General features: G+C 44.2%; 1 protein-coding gene across 2 annotated transcripts in view; it reads right to left on the bottom strand.

Moving 5' to 3' along the window:
* Positions 1–1377: 1377 nt before the first annotated feature.
* The window catches only part of hs1bp3 (HCLS1 binding protein 3), a 206074-nt gene continuing 186673 nt past the window's right edge, over positions 1378–20778 (bottom strand). For both annotated transcript variants that reach the window (XM_070885081.1, XM_070885079.1), the window contains exons 5-7: positions 19061–19206; positions 5381–5501; positions 1378–2273 (exon numbers count right to left, since the gene is read on the bottom strand). In XM_070885081.1, coding sequence (XP_070741182.1) covers positions 1982–2273; positions 5381–5501; positions 19061–19206 — 559 coding nt within the window. In that variant the 3' untranslated portion in view covers positions 1378–1981. The remainder of the gene's footprint in view (positions 2274–5380; positions 5502–19060; positions 19207–20778) is intronic.

Raw genomic sequence — 20778 nt, 5'->3', positions numbered from 1 at the left:
GGCCCTTTTTGTTTTTTGCCTTGGGTTTCTCTGCCCTCCACTTTTACTCATCTCCTTTCTGTCTTTTGCTTTTGTCTCCTTTTTGTTTCCCTCTCTCTCCCTGCATTGGTTCCCATCCCCCTGCCATATTAGTTTAACTCCTCCCCAACAGCACTAGCAAACACTCCCCCTAGGACATTGGTTCCGGTCCTGCTTAGGTGCAGACCGTCCGGTTTGTACTGGTCCCACCTCCCCCAGAACCGGTTCCAATGCCCCAGGAATTTGAATCCCTCCCTGTTGCACCACTGCTCAAGCCACATATTCATCTGAGCTATCCTGCGATTCCTACTCTGACTAGCACGTGGCACTGGTAGCAATCCTGAGATTACTACTTTTGAAGTCCTGTTTTAATTTAGCTCCTAGCTCCTTAAATTCGTCTCATAGGACCTCATCCCTTTTTTTACCTATGTCGTTGGTACCAATGTGCACCATGACAACTGGCTGTTCACCCTCCCTTTTCAGAATGTCCTGCACCTGCTCCGAGATATCCTTGACCCTTGCACCAGGGAGGCAACATACCATCCTGGAGTCTCGGTTGCGGCCGCAGAAACGCTCATCTATTCCCCTTACAATCGAATCCCTATCACTATCGCTCTCCCACTCTTTTTCCTGCCCTCCTGTGCAGCAGAGCCAGCCACGTTGCCATGAACTTGGCTGCTGCTGCCTTCCCCGATGAGTCATCCCCCTTAACAGTACTCAAAATGGTGTATCTGTTTTGCAGGGGGATGACCGCAGGGGACCCCTACACTACCTTCCTTGCACTGCTCTTCCATTCCCTAGCTGGCTGTGGACCCTTCACCTGTTGTTGCCCCTTGCTGTTTCTTAGCTCCACCCAAACTGATTCTACTTAGTGATTTTCCGAGCTAAGATCCTTTCTCTGTACTGTATTTATTCTATCCTTCATTATCAGGGCTACCACCCCTCCTCCCTTTCCATTTTGCCTATCTCTTCTAAAAGTTAAGTATCCTGGAATGTTTCGTCCCAACCTTGGTCACTTTGCAACCATGTCTCCGTTATGGCTATTAGAAAGGAAATTTAGTACCCAACTGTTACTGAATATTCCAGATTGGCACTCAGAACTGAAAATGATGCGAAGCAGTGTGTAGACCTACTGAAGTATAGCTCTGCGCATATGTGCCTCCAGTCTCGACACTCATGTCGGAAGGATGCACAGTACGGAGCTGATGCAGTATCTGATCTACAATCAAACTTTAGACAACTAGCTTGTGGAAACAATACATCAATAATCTGGTTCAGAAAAGCAGTTGTGTGTACTTTATCCAATGCCAACTGAAAACAGTGCATTAAGCAACACATTTAACCTAAAAAACAAATGTCCTGGTTTATCTCTTTATTTCAAATTACTGAAAGGAGTTTATTTGTAAGGACATGTGTCACCTGGAATCTGTTGCCTATAAGAACGAATACAAAAGTGCACGGATTTGATACATAAAATATTCCACTTGTGACATCGCCTGCATATACAGGTACCACACAATTTTCTGGCTTTTGGTGTACAATCAAGTTCAGCCCTTTTCTATATCCCAACTACATATATATTCTTTTTAAACATTACTGACCCATGACAAGGTACCTGGCTCACCGTGACTATGGATTGGGGAAAAAAAAAGAAAAATTGCAGATGTGTTGTTTGTGATTTTCTGATCTATGCACTCAGTGGGTCAAATACCTGACCATGGGTGGGCACTCAAAGACTACACCTTCATTTTCTGCTTGAGAAACTTTAGCAACTAAATGAAGTTTGCCTCATATAGAAACTTTAAACAAAAGCACCTTCAATTAAATCGCTTTCATTCATGTCGATGAATGCAAACATTATTGAAATGTTGTTTTTATATATTTGAAGTTTATGATAGTTCACTGGCAGATAACTGGAGATTACTACTTGATGCAGTTGGTACTGTATTGATGGAGATTGTGTTCAAAACAAATCCAGTGTGTCACTACTCGATGTCTCATTCTCTTGAATGTATTTCAGAATATCCAGTTCATCCATGTCAGCCACTGTGCCTTTAAAGGAATCGGCTTTTGCTGCGGGACTGCTCCTCATTTCAGATGACAGGTATGATTTTTTGGGCACAGCTGGCTTGGTTGGCACAGCTGGCTTGGTTGGCACAGCTGGCTTGGTTGGCACAGCTGGCTTGGTTGGCACAGCTGGCCTTGTTTTATTGCTGGCACTCAGCTTCAGCAATTTATCCAAGTCATCTTCAACTCTGAAAATATCAAGAGCACAAAGACACATGATTAATGATATTACCAACTGTTTGACATCAGCATATTTTAATGTTTTAAAAAAATATATTGTGTACATAACTTCCAATTGCTGTCTACGTGATCAGAAATATTGAATAATATACAAGGTCCTTCAAATCATGTGTCACTGTTGGAAGCTGCCCAGGTTGTATCAATGGCAATTTAACAAAAAATAATTTTGTTGCTCAAAGATATATCAGTGGCATGTGATCAATCCTCCAAAGACCAGTAGCATGGTTTTAATAGGTGATTTGTAAGAGGAATCGGTGGCTCATGCAAAACAAACCAAGTGGCAACCAGAGTTCAGTTATAGTGGCCGTGATGAGTCTTATTTTAGTTTGCATAAATCACCGGTCTCCAAAGTGTATCCCAATATAATGACTGGAATTTTTTTTTTTAAGTGCTCCATATTGTTTACTAAGGGCTGGATTTTCAGCTTTGATGATTTTGGAGTGATCATGGCAGCAGGGCGATAAAGTTTGTGCCCAGGAACAATTTACGCCTCAATAAGTAAAATTGGGCAGCTGGGCCCTGAGTCAGGGGGCGCAGCGCTAAGCGAGGTGTTGTACACCTGTCTTGGGCGCTGGCATGGGAAATTCCCAAGCTAAAGAGCCGGACCGGCAGTGTTCCGCGACACGCATGGGGAGAAAAAAAACCCTAAAAGGAACCCCACAAAAGCATTCCCAAAACATTTCCCATGCCACCACAGCATAAATTGCAAAAATATTTAAAGAAAAAACAATTACACTTACCTCAGGAGTCCATTACTTACCTCTCTGCAGTCAGTATCGTTGGACTGCCTGATTTCCCAGGCGTTCACTGCGGGTGCATGGGTTGGGTTGAAGTCAAACTTGCGCCGGTGTTGCAACCAGGGGTGTTGCACACCGGTGCAGCTTTTCCTGATGCTGCTGCTCCGCACCGCCGCAAAACCGGACCCGAGGATCACTGCGGGACACCGGAGGCTGACCACCCACCCAGAAGATGTCATCGCATCATTGCCACTGCTCAGGGACAAAAAATGGAGCGCAGAAGACCCGAAAATCTGCTCCTTCATTTTAAAATTAATCTGGGCAAACTCAAAGCACAGATGAGGTGAGAAGCTGCAGAGTGACATGCATGCTGACATTACAGGATACGGTCCTAAACTGATGGAAACAGTTCTTTTTTAAAAATCAACTTTAAAAAAAATAATGAATATATGCAAGTCACTTGTTGGAAATGGGTGGTTCAACAAAATAAAAAAATCATCCCTATTCTGTTTTGAAATAAATAAAAAAATTGCAATGTGGCTCAGTAGCTGTGGAAATTGCAGAGTGAACAAGTTATAAAAAGCTGGTACAGGTTGAACCTTCCTTATCCAGTACCCTCGGATCTGGCCTGTCCCGAATGAGGGATTTTTGCCGGATGAGGGGAGGTCACATGTTTGGGCGGACTGCACCTTTAAGTGCTGTTGCTGGGGGAAGTGTGTGTGCGCGCCAATTGTCTGGACGGACTGTCAGTCAGTCAGCCAATCAATGTGCAGAGGGCCCCGAAGAGCCGGCCTGAACCCCTGGACGGAGCACTGTGGGGAGGAGCAGCCAGCCCGAGGACTGTGGCTGCAGGTGTTCCAGCAGGGCGACGAGGAGGAGGCATCCGATCAAGGAGAACGATTATATTGGTGAGTAGGATTTTGACGAGTCACGTTCTGCAGCCGGGAATGGTGCCAGACGAGGGGTGGTGCCGGATAAAGGAGTCCCGGATAAGAGAGGTTAAATCTGTATACAAACTGAAAATGCTGGAAATACTCAGCAGCATTTGTGCAGAGAGAAACAGAGTTAACGCTTCAGGACGATAAAAAAGTTAGAGATAGAACAGGTTTTAAGCAAGCAGAGGGGTAAGGCAAGGGGGGAGGGGAGGAATATACAAAAGGGAAGGTCTGTGATTGGTTGGAAGGCTGTTCAAACTTGAGGAACAGCACCTCTCCTTTCAATTTGGCACTTTACAGCTTTCCACATTTTGGATCATAACCACTGCTCCAATTTTTTCGGACAGCAGGTGCTGATGATTCTGCTTTTGTCATTTTCAGCTCCTTTAGACCCATTTTTCGCTTCTTTATTTGTCCCATTATCATCTGCTTTCGCCTTGCACCATCATCCCTTTTCTCATTTAATAGCTCCCGTCTTCTACCCTGTCACAGACCTTCCCTTTTTCAGATTTCCAACTTCTGCAATATTTTGTTTTAATATAGAAAGCTGGTGTATTGTTCGCACTGAAATGTTTTGGTGTGTGAATGTCATACCTGAGCACAATGTATTTGACATATTGGGAGTTCCAACTAGTGCAGGAAGCAGAGTTCCTGTACAAATCAGTATGCCACATCTAGTATTTCTTTTTTAAATTACTGCTTCCAGTTTTATAGTTACTCTGACCCCAGGTTTATACTTAAGTCACAGATAGGCAGTGTATCCTGAGGTAGAAATTGTTAAATGTGATCGTGATTCAGTTCAGGTGTACTGTAGAGGCCAAACAGAAGATTGTGAGAGTCAGGCCTGGACCGAGAACTGGTAGCTAAAATACAACTGGCAGGTTTTTGCAGTTAGAAGTTGCTTAGAAAGACAGGAAATGCCCACAAGAAGCTAGCCAGCCCAGAAAAGCGACAGGGCACATGGTTGAGGACTGAAATGAAAACTGAGTGCAGTTTGGTTACAATGGTGACTCTCTCTGCACTTGCTGTCGAATATAAAACAGCTTTAACAATTTATCTCTGGTCTTAACATAATACTTTTCAGTCTACTTACTGTCAAATTGGATAAGGCAAGATATCCAGCTCGGATCACAAAGGGGTCCTAATGTAACACCCTTAGGTTGCAGGATCGGTTACAGGATCATAGAATTAGGTACTGGACAGTATGACCAGTGGAAGGCACTACGTATTTATGGGAGTGATCCCCACTGCTGCTCCCGGGAATATCGAAGGAAGACCCAAAAGTTGGAACATTTACCAATAGCAAAACAGAAAAGCGTTTGTTACAAAATACCCCTTGCCTTCAAGAGAATTGACTATACTATTAACTATTGAAATAAATACCTGAATAATTCTTCAGTGTCCTCATCAAGGTTTACAGTTATGGCACCACCTTTAAGCTCATAGGCAGCTGGAAGTAATAAAGGGTCACCCAAGTCCGGTTCCTCAAATAATCTGAAACCAGCTACAGAAAGAATTAATGGTAATGGACAAGTTATCACTTCACAATATGCATTTCTCACTTTAGATTTCGGCCAAAAGCCAGAATGTCCTGCTTGTGGTCCCTATGATAGTTAGCTTCTATAGGCAAGCATGTGCTTCCTATGAATCAACACTTGATCTTGTATGCAAAGTATCTAGGACGCCGTGTGCCATGGTTGAATTATGAACATGTTTACATGAAGGTATACACTGGAAATGGTCGGACCTATTAACTAATGACCTTTCCAATAACAAACCATATGGTTTAGACCATCAATTACTAATTAATTGCATTGAGATAGAAACAAAAGCTTTTGACAATGTTGTGTATTTAGGCACCTTTAGTAATGACTCCACAAGGCAGGGTATGATACTTAAACTGTGTAGACCTGTAAGTCCTTTATTTGCAGCTCCTGAGTGAGGACAACAAGCTGTGAGTTCCTTTTTATACTGGGTTACCTGCCGTGTGCAGGTAACCCTTAGGTCTCCAGCAGCAGCACCCTCTGGTGTATAGGTAAGGTGTGTACAGTATAAGGGTACATTCAGTGTGGCATAACAGTGTTACAGACATCACACAGTAAACAGGCATGCATATACAACACTGCCCTTGGCTAAAACTCCGAGTTGTTGTCTGGGAGTGAGTGATGCAGGAGACGGGTAGGAGGGCAGGCAGTGACTAGCAGGGCTCAGTGCTGGGACCCCAGCTATTTACAATACACATTAATGATTTGGATGAAGGAATTGAGTGTAATATCTCCAAGTTTGCAAATGACACTAAATTGGGTGGCGGTGTGAGCTGTGAGGAGGATGCTAAGAGGCTGCAGGGTGACTTGGACAGGTTAGGTGAGTGGGCAATTGCATGGCAGATGCAGTATAATGTGGATAAATGTGAGCTTATCCACTTTGGGGGCAAAAGCACGAAGGCAGAATATTATCTGAATGGCGGCAGATTAGGAAAAGGGGAGGTGCAACGAGACCTGGGTGTCATGGTACATCAGTCATTGAAAGTTGGCATGCAGGTACAGCAGGCGGTGAAGGCGGCAAATAGTATGCTGACCTTTATAGCTAGGGGTTTTGAGTATAGGAGCAGGGAGGTCTTACTGCAGTTGTACAGGACCTTGGTGAGGCCTCACCTGGAATATTGTGTTCAGTTTTGGTCTCCTAATCTGAGGAAGGACGTTCTTGCTATTGAGGGAGTGCAGCGAAGGTTCACCAGACTGATTCCCGGGATGGCTAGACTGACATATGAGGAGAGATTGGATCGACTGGGCCTTTATTCATGGACTTTAGAAGGATGAGGGTGGATCTCATAGAAACTATTGTGTTCCAAACACAGATGAAGCTGCACACAGGGAGGTTAAAGTAACAATGACCTCAGTCTTTAATAAAACACTCCAGAGTGAGGAACAGGCCTTAGGGGCCAGCTTATATACAGTGCTTCCAAGGGATGCTGGGATCCCTTGGGACTTCAGGGGATGAGCTCCCTGGTGGCGGAACATGGGAGTGCATGCTTTACAGATACACAACAGAAACATATAAAATTCTGACGTGACTGGACAGGTTAGATGCAGGAAGAATGTTCCCGATGTTTGGGAAGTCCAGAACCAGGGGACACAACCTAAAGATAAGGGGTAAGCCATTTAGGACTGAGATAAGGAGAAACTTCTTCACTCAGAGAGTTGTTAACCTGTGGAATTCCCTACCACAGAGAGTTGTTGACGCCAGTTCATTGGATATATTCAAGAGGGAGTTAGATATGGCCCTTATGGCTAAAGGGATCAAGGGGTATGGAGAGAAAGCAGGAAAGGGGTACTGATGTGAATGATCAACCATGATATTATTGAATGGTGGTGCAGGCTCGAAGGGCCGAATGGCCTACTCCTGCACCTATTTTCTATCATTTTATGTTTCTAAAATGGATCAGTTAACAGAATGAATACAGTAATAGAAATTGATTTCTCATCAGTACTAAACAGTTTCAAAATAATAAAGTCTTGAAGTCGTAGTAATTTTTCATAATCTTGGACTAAACATCTGTGAAAGAATATTTTGAATGCGAAAAAGACATCCCACAATCCTCAGTTTGCCTCCAACCTACAAGGTGGTACAATAATAAGGGAACTATAGAATATGGGCACACAGCTAGTTTAAAATCTTCTCTTCACTCTTGATGTCAAACTGAAAAAAAGGTACGGTGAAAAATAATCACAATTCAAATCATGAGTTTAAAAAAAAATCTATTCACAAGTGCTGGCAGTCAACCCCCTTCCTTCTGTGGTTCACAACAACATGCTTCGAGTAAACACAGGATACTTTGCAGTGTAGTATACAGAACAAATTTATTGATACCTAGGATGAGGAATCAACTCAACCTGGATCAGAGACTGGCCTTTCGGTTTCTGTATCTTTCAAGCCCTCTTAATTACAGTTGACAACCACGCTCCTTTATACACCATGATGGATCAATTCCTAAATCTGTTGAAGAGAGTGGGGCCGAAATTCAGGCCTGTCAGAAACATGGCGCACTTACTGTTTTTTTTAAAAAAGTGTTTTCACTACCGGGTATGATGAGATTGACTCTTGATCAATATTCAGCTCTTTGTCCTTTTTTTTGTGAAGCGACCAGGAAGTCAGTCATAATAGGGGCGGAAATGTTGGTGAGGGGCGGAAGTGGAGGTGGGATGGATTCTCCACCACTGTCACTCAGCAGTGGAACGGTGGGGACATCATTGCACGTCACGTCTGCGTCACCACATATCTCCCCTCCTTTAAAGGGGAGAAAATTGGCAAATATTGAGGTTCAGCCACTGGGCCACCAGGGAGGGTTTCAGCCGGGCCAGCAGTCTGGCACCCAAGAGGGGGTGCCAGGCTGCCTGTTGCCGGCCCGGGGGGGCACAATAGTCAGAGAAGTCGGCCGGCAAAAAAAATTAAACGGCGGCTGCGGCAGTGGGCCCTCGCCTTTAATGGCCAACGCGCAGCCAGGGCTCACAGAAAGAATAGAAGGTGCACAGACAGAGAAAGATGTCGGGGGCACCGCTCACCAGGCATTAGATTTTTCGGCCTCAATTTCGATGGAGGTGGTGGGTCCCGGCAGTGCACGCACTGATGATGCACTTATGGCCGCTCGGCAGTGGTGGGACGGAAGTGGGGACCGCCAGAAATACCCCCTGCTGAATTTAGCTGGCTGGCCTTGCCACCGCATTCCGGCAGTAACGGGCCTTCTCGGAACCCTGAATTTTGGCCCCAGTCTATTCAGTCCATTCCCCCCAATTATCAAGATCCATGACAAGGCCTTGGACAACGTGAACCATTTTTCATACCTTGGGAGCCGACTGTCAACAAGGGCAGACGTCGATGATGAAGTCCAGCATAACTACTTGGCTGCCCATCAGGCAGTCTGCCTGTAGTGAGAGTTCATGCATGCGCCTATGGAAGGGTTTGACCTCCTCGGGGCAGGCATCGCGAGCCTATGCCCAGTCACCGGTTAAAACGCATCTTTTTACTAGAGATAACGTGGGGTCGCTGGTCGTCCAGGCTCTGATTTGGCGAGCCGTCAGGAGCGAACCTGTGGATTCAAAGGCATTGATTGCCATGACCATCTCACAGTCCTGTTCGTCGGACCCTTCTGTGGTCGCCAGGGGTAGCCTGCTAAGCACGTCGGCACAGTTGTCTGTGCCTGGTCTGTGCCTTATTGTGTAGTCGTAAGCCGCCAGCATCAGTGCCCACCGCTGAATGCGTGCCGAGGCATTGGCGTTGATTGCCTTGCACGCGGATAGTAGGGACATGAGGGGTTTGTGGTCGGTTTCTATCGCAAACTTGGCCCCGAAAAAGGTATTGATGCATCTTTTTGACACCGTACATGCACGCGAGCGCCTCCTTCTCAACCATACCGTACCCGCGCTCCGCCCGCGAAAGTGACCTGGAGGCATAAACAATGGGCTGCAATTTACCCGTATCATTGACGTGCTGTAAAACGCACCCGACCCCGTACGCTGATGCATCACACGTAAGGACTAACTTTTTACCTGGTTCAAAAAAGGCTAAAACACTGTTGGAACATAGAAGGTTACGTGCCTTATTGAAGGCGTGTTCTTGGGCATCCCCCCAAAGCCAATCGCACCCCTTTCTGAGTAGCACGTGGAGAGGATCGAGCAGCATGCTCAAGTTCTGCATAAAGTTCCCAAAGTAATTGAGTAGCCGAGAAAGGCGCGCAGTTCCGAGACATTCCGGGGCCTGGGTGCCAGGCGAATCGCTGCGGTTTTGGATTCGGTTGGGCGGATTCCATCAGCGGCAATCCTTCTGCCCAAAAATTCAACCTCGGGCGCGAGAAACAGACACTTGGATTTCTTAACTCTCAGGCCTACCCGATCCAATCGACTTAGTACTTCCTCAAGATTGCGGAGATGAGAGTCGGTGTCCCTGCCCGTAATGAGTATGTCATCTTGAAACACAACCGTCCCCGGGATGGACTTGAGTAGACTCTCCATGTTGCGCTGGAATATAGCAGCAGCCGACCTGATGTCGAATGGGCATCGATTGTACACAAAAAAGCCTCGATGTGTGTTGATGGTGGTGAGTAGCTTAGACTCTTCGGTCAGTTCTTGCGTCATATACGCAGATGTGAGGTCAAGTTTCGAGAAAGGTTTTCCTCCAGCCAATGTGGCAAATAGGTTCTCCGCTCTAGGTAGCGGGTATTGGTCCTGTAGGGAGACTCTGTTTATGGTAGACTTGTAATCCCCACAGATTCGCACGGATCCATCAGGCTTCATGACGGGGACGATGGGGCTTACCCAGTCGCTGAATTCCACGGGAGAAATTATGCCTTCCTGCAGAAGCCGGTCCAGTTCTTTTTCAATCTTTTCCCTCATCACATAAGGCACAGCTCTAGCCTTGTGATGGACCGGTCTGGCATTCTGAGTGATGTAGATTCTAACTTTAGCCCCTTTGAAGGTGCCCACATCTGGCTGAAAGAGATGTTCAAAACAGCTTAGAACTGTTGAGCAGAAGGTCCGTTCCTCTGACGACATGGCGTGAACATCATCCCATTTCCAATTAAGTTCTGCTAGCCAGCTTCTCCCCAACAGGGCTGGGAGATCCCCGGGGACAATCCACAGGGAAAGTCGGTGTACCATCCCTTTGTGTGTGACTGAGAGCATGGCGCTGCCAAGGACTGGGACGGTTTCTTTAGTATAGGTCCTTAGTTTGGTGCCAATCTTTGAGAGTTTTGGTCTGTTGCTTTTGTGCGGCCACAGCTGTTCAAATTGTTGAACGCTCATGAGGGATTGACTGGCCCCCGTGTCCAGTTCCATGTTGACGGGTATCCCGTTGAGTAGAACTCTCATCATAATTGGAGGCGTCTTGGTGTAAGAACAGTGGACATTGATCGTGTTAACCCACTGTACCTCGGTGTCCCGTGCACTGTTCCAAACGTCTTCTGGTCCGCTTTTCGACCCTTCCGATTCGTATACCAGCCGAGCTGCTGTTTTTCTGCACATGCGAGCCAGATGCCCTGTGTAGTTGCAGTTTCTGCAAACGGCATGCTGAAATCGACACACCCTGGTTGAATACCTTCCCCCACATCTCCAACACAGACTGTTTCCATTGTTTCCGAAGGATGAGCTGCGTCTGGCTGATCTGTTGTTGAGTGCTCATTGTGGGTTGATGAGGTGTGATCGGCCGTTCATGTGGCCCTTGATTTTGATGGCTTCTGGTGCCACTGTCTGCTGTTGAAGGCCTGCTCTCCTCCCTTTGTCTGTGTGTGGGGGTAGCGGTTTGTTTCACAATGTGAACCCCTTGTTCCGATGCCTCGTTGGCTGTCATACCCGATGTATAGATCAGCCTAGTTTCTTCTTCACCTGCCAAGAACGTCGGTGCGACCAGTGCTGCTGCCTCTAGAGTCAAGTTCTTAGTCTCTATAAGCTTTCGGAATATGCCTGCGTGGCCTATTCCTTCAATAAAAAAAGTCTCTCAGTACTTCTCTCCTTAGTTCATCGGGGAACTCACATGAACTAGCCAGCCTCCGAAGTTCCACGACGAAGTCGGGTATGCTTTGGCCCACACAGCGTCTGTAGTTGTAGAACCTGTGTCTGGCCATGTGTAGGCTGCTCGCTGGCTTCAGATGGTCTCTCACCAGTGTGCTCAACTCCTCAAACGACTTGCTTGCTGGTTTCTCGGGTGCCAGCAGGTCTTTCATTAAAGCGTATGTTTTCGAGCCACAGCTGGTCAAGAGATGGGCTCTTCTCTTGTCTGCCTTATCGTCGCCCAGCCAGTCATTGGTCAGAAAGCTTTGCTGGAGCCTTTCTAGAAAGTCATCCCAATTGTCTCCAGCATTGTATTTTTCATCTGAGCTGTTGGTAGCCATTCTGTGATCCCGTAACTCGTCGCCACTGTTAAGTCCTGACTCTAATGTACTGACTTACACGAGGCACATGCTGAAGTCAAGGTCACTCAGGACCTGCATCTTTAATTCCAGCTCTCCAGTGCTGCACTTGCCTGTGACCTTCCTTTATATACCTCAGTGGGACAGGTGTGGAGTGTCTCCTGCAAGTGCACCCCTGGTGGTAAGGTATGCTTATTGATACAGGTCATATCCAGTTACAGTCATGTATAGCATGGTAAGATACAGTTATATACAGTAATGTGAGATACATGACAATCGACACCTGGGAATCCTTGGTCCAAGACCGCTCAAAGTGGAGAAGCAGCATCCGGGAAGACGCTGAGCACCTCTGATCAGGTGTCACTTTAATTCTCCACTTCACTCCCATTCTGACCTTTCTGTCCTCAGCCTCCTACAATCATAGAATCATAAGAACTGTGCGGCACAGAAGGTCGTCATTTGGTCCATCGTGCCTGTGCTGGCCAAAAAAGTGCTATCCAGCCTAATCCAACTTTCCAGCTCTTGATCTGTAGCCCTGTAGGTTATGGCACTTCAAGTGCACATCCAAATAACATTTCAAAGCAGCTCAATGCAAGCTTGAACAGCACCTCATTTTTTAATAAGGCACTTGACAGCCTTCTGGACTCCACATTGAGTACAACGATTTAAGATCATAAACTCTGCCCCATTTTTTTGGATGGCAGGTGTTGATGATTCTGCTATTCCCATTTACATCTCTTCGAGACCCATCTTTTATTTCTTTACTTGTCCCATTGCCATCTCCTTTGCCTTGCACCATCATCCCTTTTTCATTTAATCTTTCCAGCCTTCCACCTTATTGCAGACCTTCTCTTTTGTTCTTTCCTCCCCCCACCCCTGCTTCTGAACTTGATTAACACCTGTTATTAGCTATGAGTCAATGGGTAGCACACTCGCCTCTGAGTCAGAAGGTTGTCCCACTCCAAAGACTTGAGCACAAAAATCTAGGCTGACACTCCAGTGCAGTACCAAAGGAGTGCTGCACAATCTGAGGTGCTGTCTTTTGGATGAGACACTAAACCGAGGCCCCGTCTTCTCTCAGATGGACGTAAAAGATTCCATTGCACTATTAGATTCAGTATGGGATGGTTAATGAGCTGTGGCAGACATTTAAGGAGATATTTCATAACTCGCAACAAAAATATATCCCAATGAAAAAGAAAGACTGTGAGAGAAGGGATAACCATCCATGGCTAACTAAGGAAATAAGGGATGATATCAAATTGAAAACAAGGGTATACAATGTGGCCAAGACTAGTAGGAGACCAGAGGATTGGTAAACTTTGAAAAGCCAGCAAAGAACGACTAAAAAAAAAAGGAAGATAGATTATGAAAGTAAACTAGCACGAAACATAAAAACAGATAGTAAGAGTTTCTACAGGTACATAAAAAGGAAACGAATGGCTAGAGGATGAGACTGGGGAATTAATAATGGGGAACAGGGAAATGGTAGAGACGTTGAACAAATATTTTGTATCGGTCTTCCCGGTAGAAGACACTAAAAATATCCCAATAGTGAATAATCAAGGAGGAACGTAATACAATCAACTATCACTGAAGAAGTAGTACAGTACTCGGTAAAATAACGGGACTAAAGGCGGACAAGTCCCTTGGACCTGATGGCTTACATCCTAGGGTCTTAAAAGTGGATGCAGAGATAGAGGATGCATTGGTTGTAATCTACTAAAATTCCATGGATTCTGGGGCGGTCCCAGTGGATTGGAAAACCGCAAATGTAACACTCCTATTTAACAAAGGAGGCAGACAAAAAGCAGGAAACTATAGACCAGTTAGCCTAACATCGGTCATTGGGAAAATGCTGGAGTCCATTGTTAAGGAAGCAGTCGTGGGACATTTGGAAAAGCATCATTCAATCAAGCAGAGTCAACATGGTTTTATGAAAGAGAAATCACGTTTGACAAATTTGCTGGAGTTCTTTGAGGATGTAACGAGCAGGGTCAATAAGGGGGAACCAGTGAATGTGGTGTATTTGGATTTCCAGAAGGCTTGGATAAGGTGCCACATAAAAGATTACTGCACAAGATGAAAGTTCACGGGGTTGGGGGTAATATATTAGCATGGCTAGAGGATTGGACAACTAACAAAAAACAGAGAGTCGGGATAAATGGGTCATTTTCCGGTTGGCAAACAGTAACTAGTGGAGTGCCGCTGGGTCATCAACTATTTACAATCCATATTAATGACTTGGATGAAGGGACTGAGTGTAATGTAGCCAAGCTTGTTGATGATATAAAGATGGGTGGAAAAGCAAATTGTGAGGAGGACACAAAAAATCTGCAAAGGGATATCGACAGGCTAAGTGAGTGGGCAAACATTTGGCAGATAGAGTATAATGTGAGGTTATCCACTTCGGCAGAAAAAATAGAAAAGCAAAATATAATTTAAATGGAGAAAAATTGCAAAGTGCTGCAGTACAGAGGGACCTGGGAATCCTTGTGCATGAAACACAAAAAGTTAGTATGCAGGTACAGCAAGTAATCAGGAAGGTAAATGGAATGTTGGCCTTTATTGCAAGGGGATAGAGTATAAAAGCAGAGACGTCCTGCTATAACTGTACATGGTATCGGTGAGGCCACACCTAGAGTACTGTGTACAGTTTTGGTCTCCGTATTTAAGGATATACTTTCATTGGAGGCTTTTCAGAGAAGGTTCACTAGGTTGATTCCGGAGATGAGGGGGTTGACTTATGAAGATAGGTTGAGTAGGTTGGGCCTATACTCATTGGCGTTCAGAAGAATGAGAAGTGATATTATTGAAACATATAAGATAATGAGGGGGCTCGACAAGGTGGATAGAGAGGATAAAACTAGGGGACATAGTCTCAGGATAAGGGGCCGCCCATTTATGAGGAGGAATTTCTTCTCTCAGAGGGTTATAAATCTATGGAATTCTCTGCCCCAGAAAGCTGTGGAGGCTGGGTCATTGAATATATTTAAGGTGGAGATGGACAGATTTTTGAACGATAAGCGAATAAAGCGTTATGGGGAGCGGGCAGGGAAGTGGAGTTGAGTCCATGATCAGATCAGCCATGATCTTATTAAATGGCAGAGCAGGCTCGAGGAGCCAGGTGGCCTATACCTGCTCCTACTTCTTATGTTCTTATGTTCTTATTTTGAAGAAGAGCAGAGGAGTTATCCCGGTGTCCTGGCCAATAGTTATCCCTTAATCAACATCCCTACAACAATTTATCTGGCCATTATCACATAGCTCTTTGTGGGATCTTGCTGTGTGCAAAGTGGCTGCCACATTTCCTATATTACAACAGTGACAACATCTTAAAAGGTACTTGACTGGGATATTCGGTGGTCATGAAAGGTGCTATATAAATGTAAGTTTTCCTTTTTATCTCTCTAACTTCTTTCAGCTCTGATGAAAGGTAATCGACCTGAAACGTTAACTCTTTCTCTCTCCAAACCTGCTGAGTATTTCCAGAATTTCTCTTTTTATTTCAGATTGCCAGCATCTGCACAGCTTTGCTTTTGAATATTGTATAATATCATTAAGCATCCAGCTGATACTGCCAACAATAATTTGTAGGCTATAGAGGCTGAAATATGAGTCTGTGTCAGCTTGTAAAATAAACCCCAGTTTAACTTTTTCCTTTAATCGCATGGCATACAAGAATGATGTGACTGAATGAAATAAGGGGGAAAAAAAAGACGTGTGCTGCCCATTAAATGCATCAGTGAAATATCTCAATGTGTTCCACAATGAATTACTTCATTATGTAAGCAAATGTGGCAGTCATTTTGCATCAGTGAAGGGCAGTGAAGTGACTGGTTAATGTGCTTTTTGGTGGCATTTGTTGAAGGATGTTGGCCATGATACCGGGAGAGATTCATGACATTCTATGAGTAACACCATTGGACTTTTAACATTCACCTGAACTGACATACGGGAACTCAACATAATGGCCCTGAATTTGCAGTCGGAGGCTTCCGCGGGGACATGCCTCCGATCCGTAAATAAAATGGCCACATACCTGGTGGTCTGGGAGATACATAGATTTACGGTCCTGGGCCTCTCCAAGTACCAGCAGGTAGAGGCCCACATATCCCAGGGGCGCAGTCGGCTCTTAAGTGCCCTTAGGATCACGTGGGCCAGCCCAACAAATGACAGAATGCTAAATGGGATTCCGTATATATGGGAGTATGAATGGGAATGGGAGTACCTCCAAAATCACATCTACACTTGAAATAAATAATAAAAAATACATATTCAAATCAATTAAAATGGCATTTAATTAAATATTTAAAACATTTTTTTTGTAAAATAAATTTACATGTTTTAAAGGGGCTAAAAATAAACTTACCTTATCACACAGTGTTTTTAAATGCAAAAATGATTGATACATTTAAAAAAAACTCTTATGCTGGTATAAAAGCAGAAAATTCTTGCTAGATCACAAGTTCTATGAGATCCCCTCTCATCCTTCTAAACTCCAGTGTATAAAGGCCCAGTTGATCCAGTCTCTCCTCATATGTCAGTCCAGCCATCCCTGGAATCAGTCTGGTGAACCTTCGCAGCACTCCTTCAATAGCAAGAACGTCCTTCCTCAGATTAGGGGACCAAAACCGAACACAATATTCCAGGTGAGGCCTCACCAAGGCCCTGTACAACTGCAGCAAGACTTCCCTGCTCCTATACTCAAATTTCCTTGCTATGAAGGCCAACATACCATTTGCCTTCTTCACCACCTGCTGTACCTCCATGCCAACTTTCAATGACTGATGAACCATGACACCCAGGTCTCGCTGCACCTCCCCTTTTCCTAATCTGCCGTCATTCAGATAATATTCTGCCTTCGTGTTTTTGCCCCCAAAGTGGATAACCTCACATTTATCCACATTATACTGCATCTGCCATGTATTTGCCCACTCGCCTAACCTGTCCAAGTCACCCTGCAGCCTCTTAGCGTCCTCCTCACAGCTCACACCGCCACCCAGTTTAGTGTCATCTGCAAACTTGGAGATATTACACTCAATTCCATCATTTAAATCATTAATATATATTGTAAAGAGCTGGGGTCCCAGCACTGAGCCCTGCGGCACTCCACTAGTCACTGCTTGCCATTCTGAAAAGGACCCGTTAATCCCGACTCTCTGCTTCCTGTCTGCCAACCAGTTCTCTATCCACGTCAGTAGATTACCCCCAATACCATGTGCTTTAATTTTGCACACCAATCTCCTGTGTGGGACCTTGCCAAAAATCCTTTTGAAAGTGCAAATACACCACATCCACTGGTTCTCCCCTGTCCACTCTACTAGTTACATCCTCAAAAAATTCCAGAAAATGTGTCAAGCATGATTTCCCCTTCATAAATCCATGCTGACTTGGACCAATCCTATCACTGCTTTCCAAATGCACTGCTATTTCATCCTTAATGATTGATTAAGGATGAACAGCAGTGTGGTGTTCATTGAACAAATTGTTTATGTTGGAAATATCACCATCATACAATGTAATGTGTTAGGTTGAAGTGGTAATTTTATTTTTTAATTGGTTGACATAGAAACCCTAGGTGACTGTAGCCAGTGTTTAAGGCACATTGAATAGATCTGAAAAGGGTTTCCTGTGATGCAAAATATAGTAGAGTTTTTTTTTAGTGTATGTTACTAAAATCGACTTGCTTCTAAAAGTAACTGTTTTGCAATTATACATTTTTCCAATAAATTATAAGAAAATGCCATTGTTTGATGTAGGATATGGAAATGAAAGTTTACCTATGGCCACTTGTAATGGGATTTATATCAGGAGTGCTGTAAATATTCAAAATCAACAAACTATTTTTGACACAAAGATGTTAGAAACATAGAAACATAGAAAATAGGTGCAGGAGTAGGCCATTCGGCCCTTCTAGCCTGCACCGCCATTCAATGAGTTCATGGCTGAACATTCAACTTCAGTACCCCATTCCTGCTTTCTCGCCATACCCCTGTGTGACATTTAGGTGTAGAATAGGTAGGTCCATGGTTTAAAATAAAAACATATACCTAACCAATGACAGCAAATAATTGAACATACATATTTACTGTACGGCACCAGTTAACAATCTGAATTCAGTGAGATGTGAAATGACGCTAGTTGTCTCATACTTTTGTCCCCATATTCTCATGTCCCCTTGTCCCAGTTCTCATTTTCTTTTATGAGTTAAAAAAAAAAGTCACTGCCTTGTTCATCCAATATATACATGAAAACACGATAGTTTGTTCACTTTAATTAATTCAACCATTGACAATAAACTGTTAGGGTTAACCAAATGGAAAACTGACAGCTATTGAAACCAGAATACCGCTCCCCTTATGCTGTGCAACAGTTTGCCTGTTTGCACTAGACTCAAAAATTTTCAGCGTAATTACCTAGCAGTAGTGGGCAATTAACCCAACTTTGTGCCAGTACGTTCATTTGTAGGAGGTGGTGAAAGACACAGTGAAGCCGATGTGCTGTCAGAACTTGATAGATCGCAAGTTCGGGGTTTACTTGCGGTCAGTTTCAAAGGTGGCATGACGGTGTACTCAAGAGTACAGTGTCATACTGACTGTAAATTCAGGGCCAATACCTTCGCATGAATGCAATATAAATTTCAAGAACTTTATTCTCAGCAAAAAACAAGACAACAGATATTTAATCATCTCATTTGTTTAGAGTGCTGAGGAAGATAGAAGCAATTGACACTGGCACAACTAGGACCATATCGATTTTATTTCTGTCAATTAAAGTGTGTCTGATGACATTTTTGCATATTAAACTGACCAAAAGAATACTAACAACAAAGGTTGTGGGTTCAAATCCTACCATGGCAAGTTGTGAAATTAAATTGAATAGATCTGGGAATTTGTGGCCATGAAAACTGGCAGATCGTCATAAATACCCAACTGGCTCACTAACATCCTTCAGGGAAGGAAACATGGTACTGGTACTCAATCTGACCTATATGCAATTCTAGTCCCACATTACATGGTTGATTCTTACTGCCCTGTAGACAATGAGGGATGGACAGTAAATACTGCCTAGCCAATCTTGCCCACATTGCAAGGAGAAAAAAAAAGTTAATCTTACTGAAGTAAATGCAACTTGCTGTTAACTTGAGAGTCAATACTCACCATCTTTGAAAGAGGATTTCTTTGTGGCTGGTGTGGTTGAGCCTTTCACTGGTTCAAAAAGGCCATCAGCATCTACTTCCTCATCAAAAAGTGTGAACTTGGGTTTAGTCTTCAGGTTAGAAGACTCAATATTCTTCAATCGATAACTGAAAAACAATATGCAGAATGTTAGGGAATCAGGTCATTAAGGCCAAATCCTCCAAACAAATTAAACATTTTAATGTCTTTACAAAGTTTAATTTTGATGTTTTTTTTTAAATTCCAATATCTGCAACGGAGTCCCAGCTGAAAGTGGTGAACTGGATGACCAGCTATTTTAAAAAGGTTCAATTTTATCCAAGTATTAGAAAAGTGGGATTTTTAAATCCATGTGAAAACACTATGATTATAGTTCATAAAACACTACAGGCATAAAAATCCACAGGCTGTAGCAGTTGCTCACAATGATTAATATTCATCATTGGGTAATGTTATCAACAACTTTAAAACTTTTGTCCCTGTAATATTTCTGGGAACATTTTCCACTTTTCCTGTGTTTTAAAAAAAAATTGTATTTTCTGGTGTTTACATTCACTGACTGTATATTTTTATGAAACCACTGTGCATTTAAACTATGCAGTGCTTATGGAAGAAGCAGATGATTCTACTTTTTTGGGAGGAGTTGGGGAAAGGAGCCGAGAGGATTTAAAAGGTTGAAGCAATTTATTTTTAGTCTCTCGAGTTCAGCTGAGCCAGAGAACAAGAAATTGCCCAACACCTGCTGCAGATGAAGGTAAACAACGCCGATATTTTTGCCCTCACCAATATGGCGTCCGGCGCAGACCGCATCAGAAGTGGGCGGATGTGAGGCGGACACTATTTTTTCTACAAGTCCCAGCCTCATCATAGGCAATCCCTCGGAATCGAGGAAGACTTGCTTCCACTCTTAACATGAGTTCTTTGGTGGCTTAACAGTCCAATATGAGAACCACCATTTCTGTCACAGGTGGGGCAGATAGTCATTGAGGGAAGGGGTGGGTGGGATTGGTTTGCCGCGCGCTCTTTCCACTGCCTGCGCTTGATTTCTGCGCGCTCTCGGCGACGAGACTCAAGGTGCTCAGCGCCCTCCCGGATGCACTTCCTCCACTTAGGGTGGTCTTTGGCCAAGGTCTTCCAAGTGTCAGTGGGGGTGTCGCACTTTATCAGGGAGGCTTTGAGGGTGTCCTTGTAACGTTTCCGCTGCCCACCTTTGGCTCGTTTGCCATGAAGGAGTTCCAAGTAGAGCGCTTGCTTTTGGAGGCTCGTGTCTGGCATACGAACTATGTGGTCTGCCCAGCGGAGCTGATCAAGTGTGGTCAGTGCTTCAATGCTGGGGATGTTGGCCTGGTTGGCTAAGGTGCCAAATTTCAGGCTGAGAGAGAATTCAGGAGGGGGGTTCATCGGGCTAGAGAAGTTTTGAGAGATAGGGAGGGGTAAGGCTAAGAAGAGATTTGAACAAAGTTAATGCTTCAGGTCATCGGACATTCTGATGAAAGGTCATTGACCTGAAATTTTAAACTCTGCTTCTCTTTCCACAGATGCTGCTGGCCCACTGAGTATTTCCAGCATTTTATTTTAGATTTCCAGCATCTGTAATATTTTGCTTCTGTAATCTTTGCATTCTCTTTTAAACAATATTTCGATGATAGTCAACCATTCTTCTCTGGAGGATGAATTTCTCTCCAATCTATATATAGATA

This window comes from Pristiophorus japonicus, chromosome 7, assembly GCF_044704955.1.
Source record: "Pristiophorus japonicus isolate sPriJap1 chromosome 7, sPriJap1.hap1, whole genome shotgun sequence".
NCBI lineage: Eukaryota > Metazoa > Chordata > Chondrichthyes > Pristiophoridae > Pristiophorus > Pristiophorus japonicus.
The sequence above is the reverse complement of the archived record's forward strand: the minus strand, read 5'-3'. Positions and strand labels throughout refer to the sequence as shown.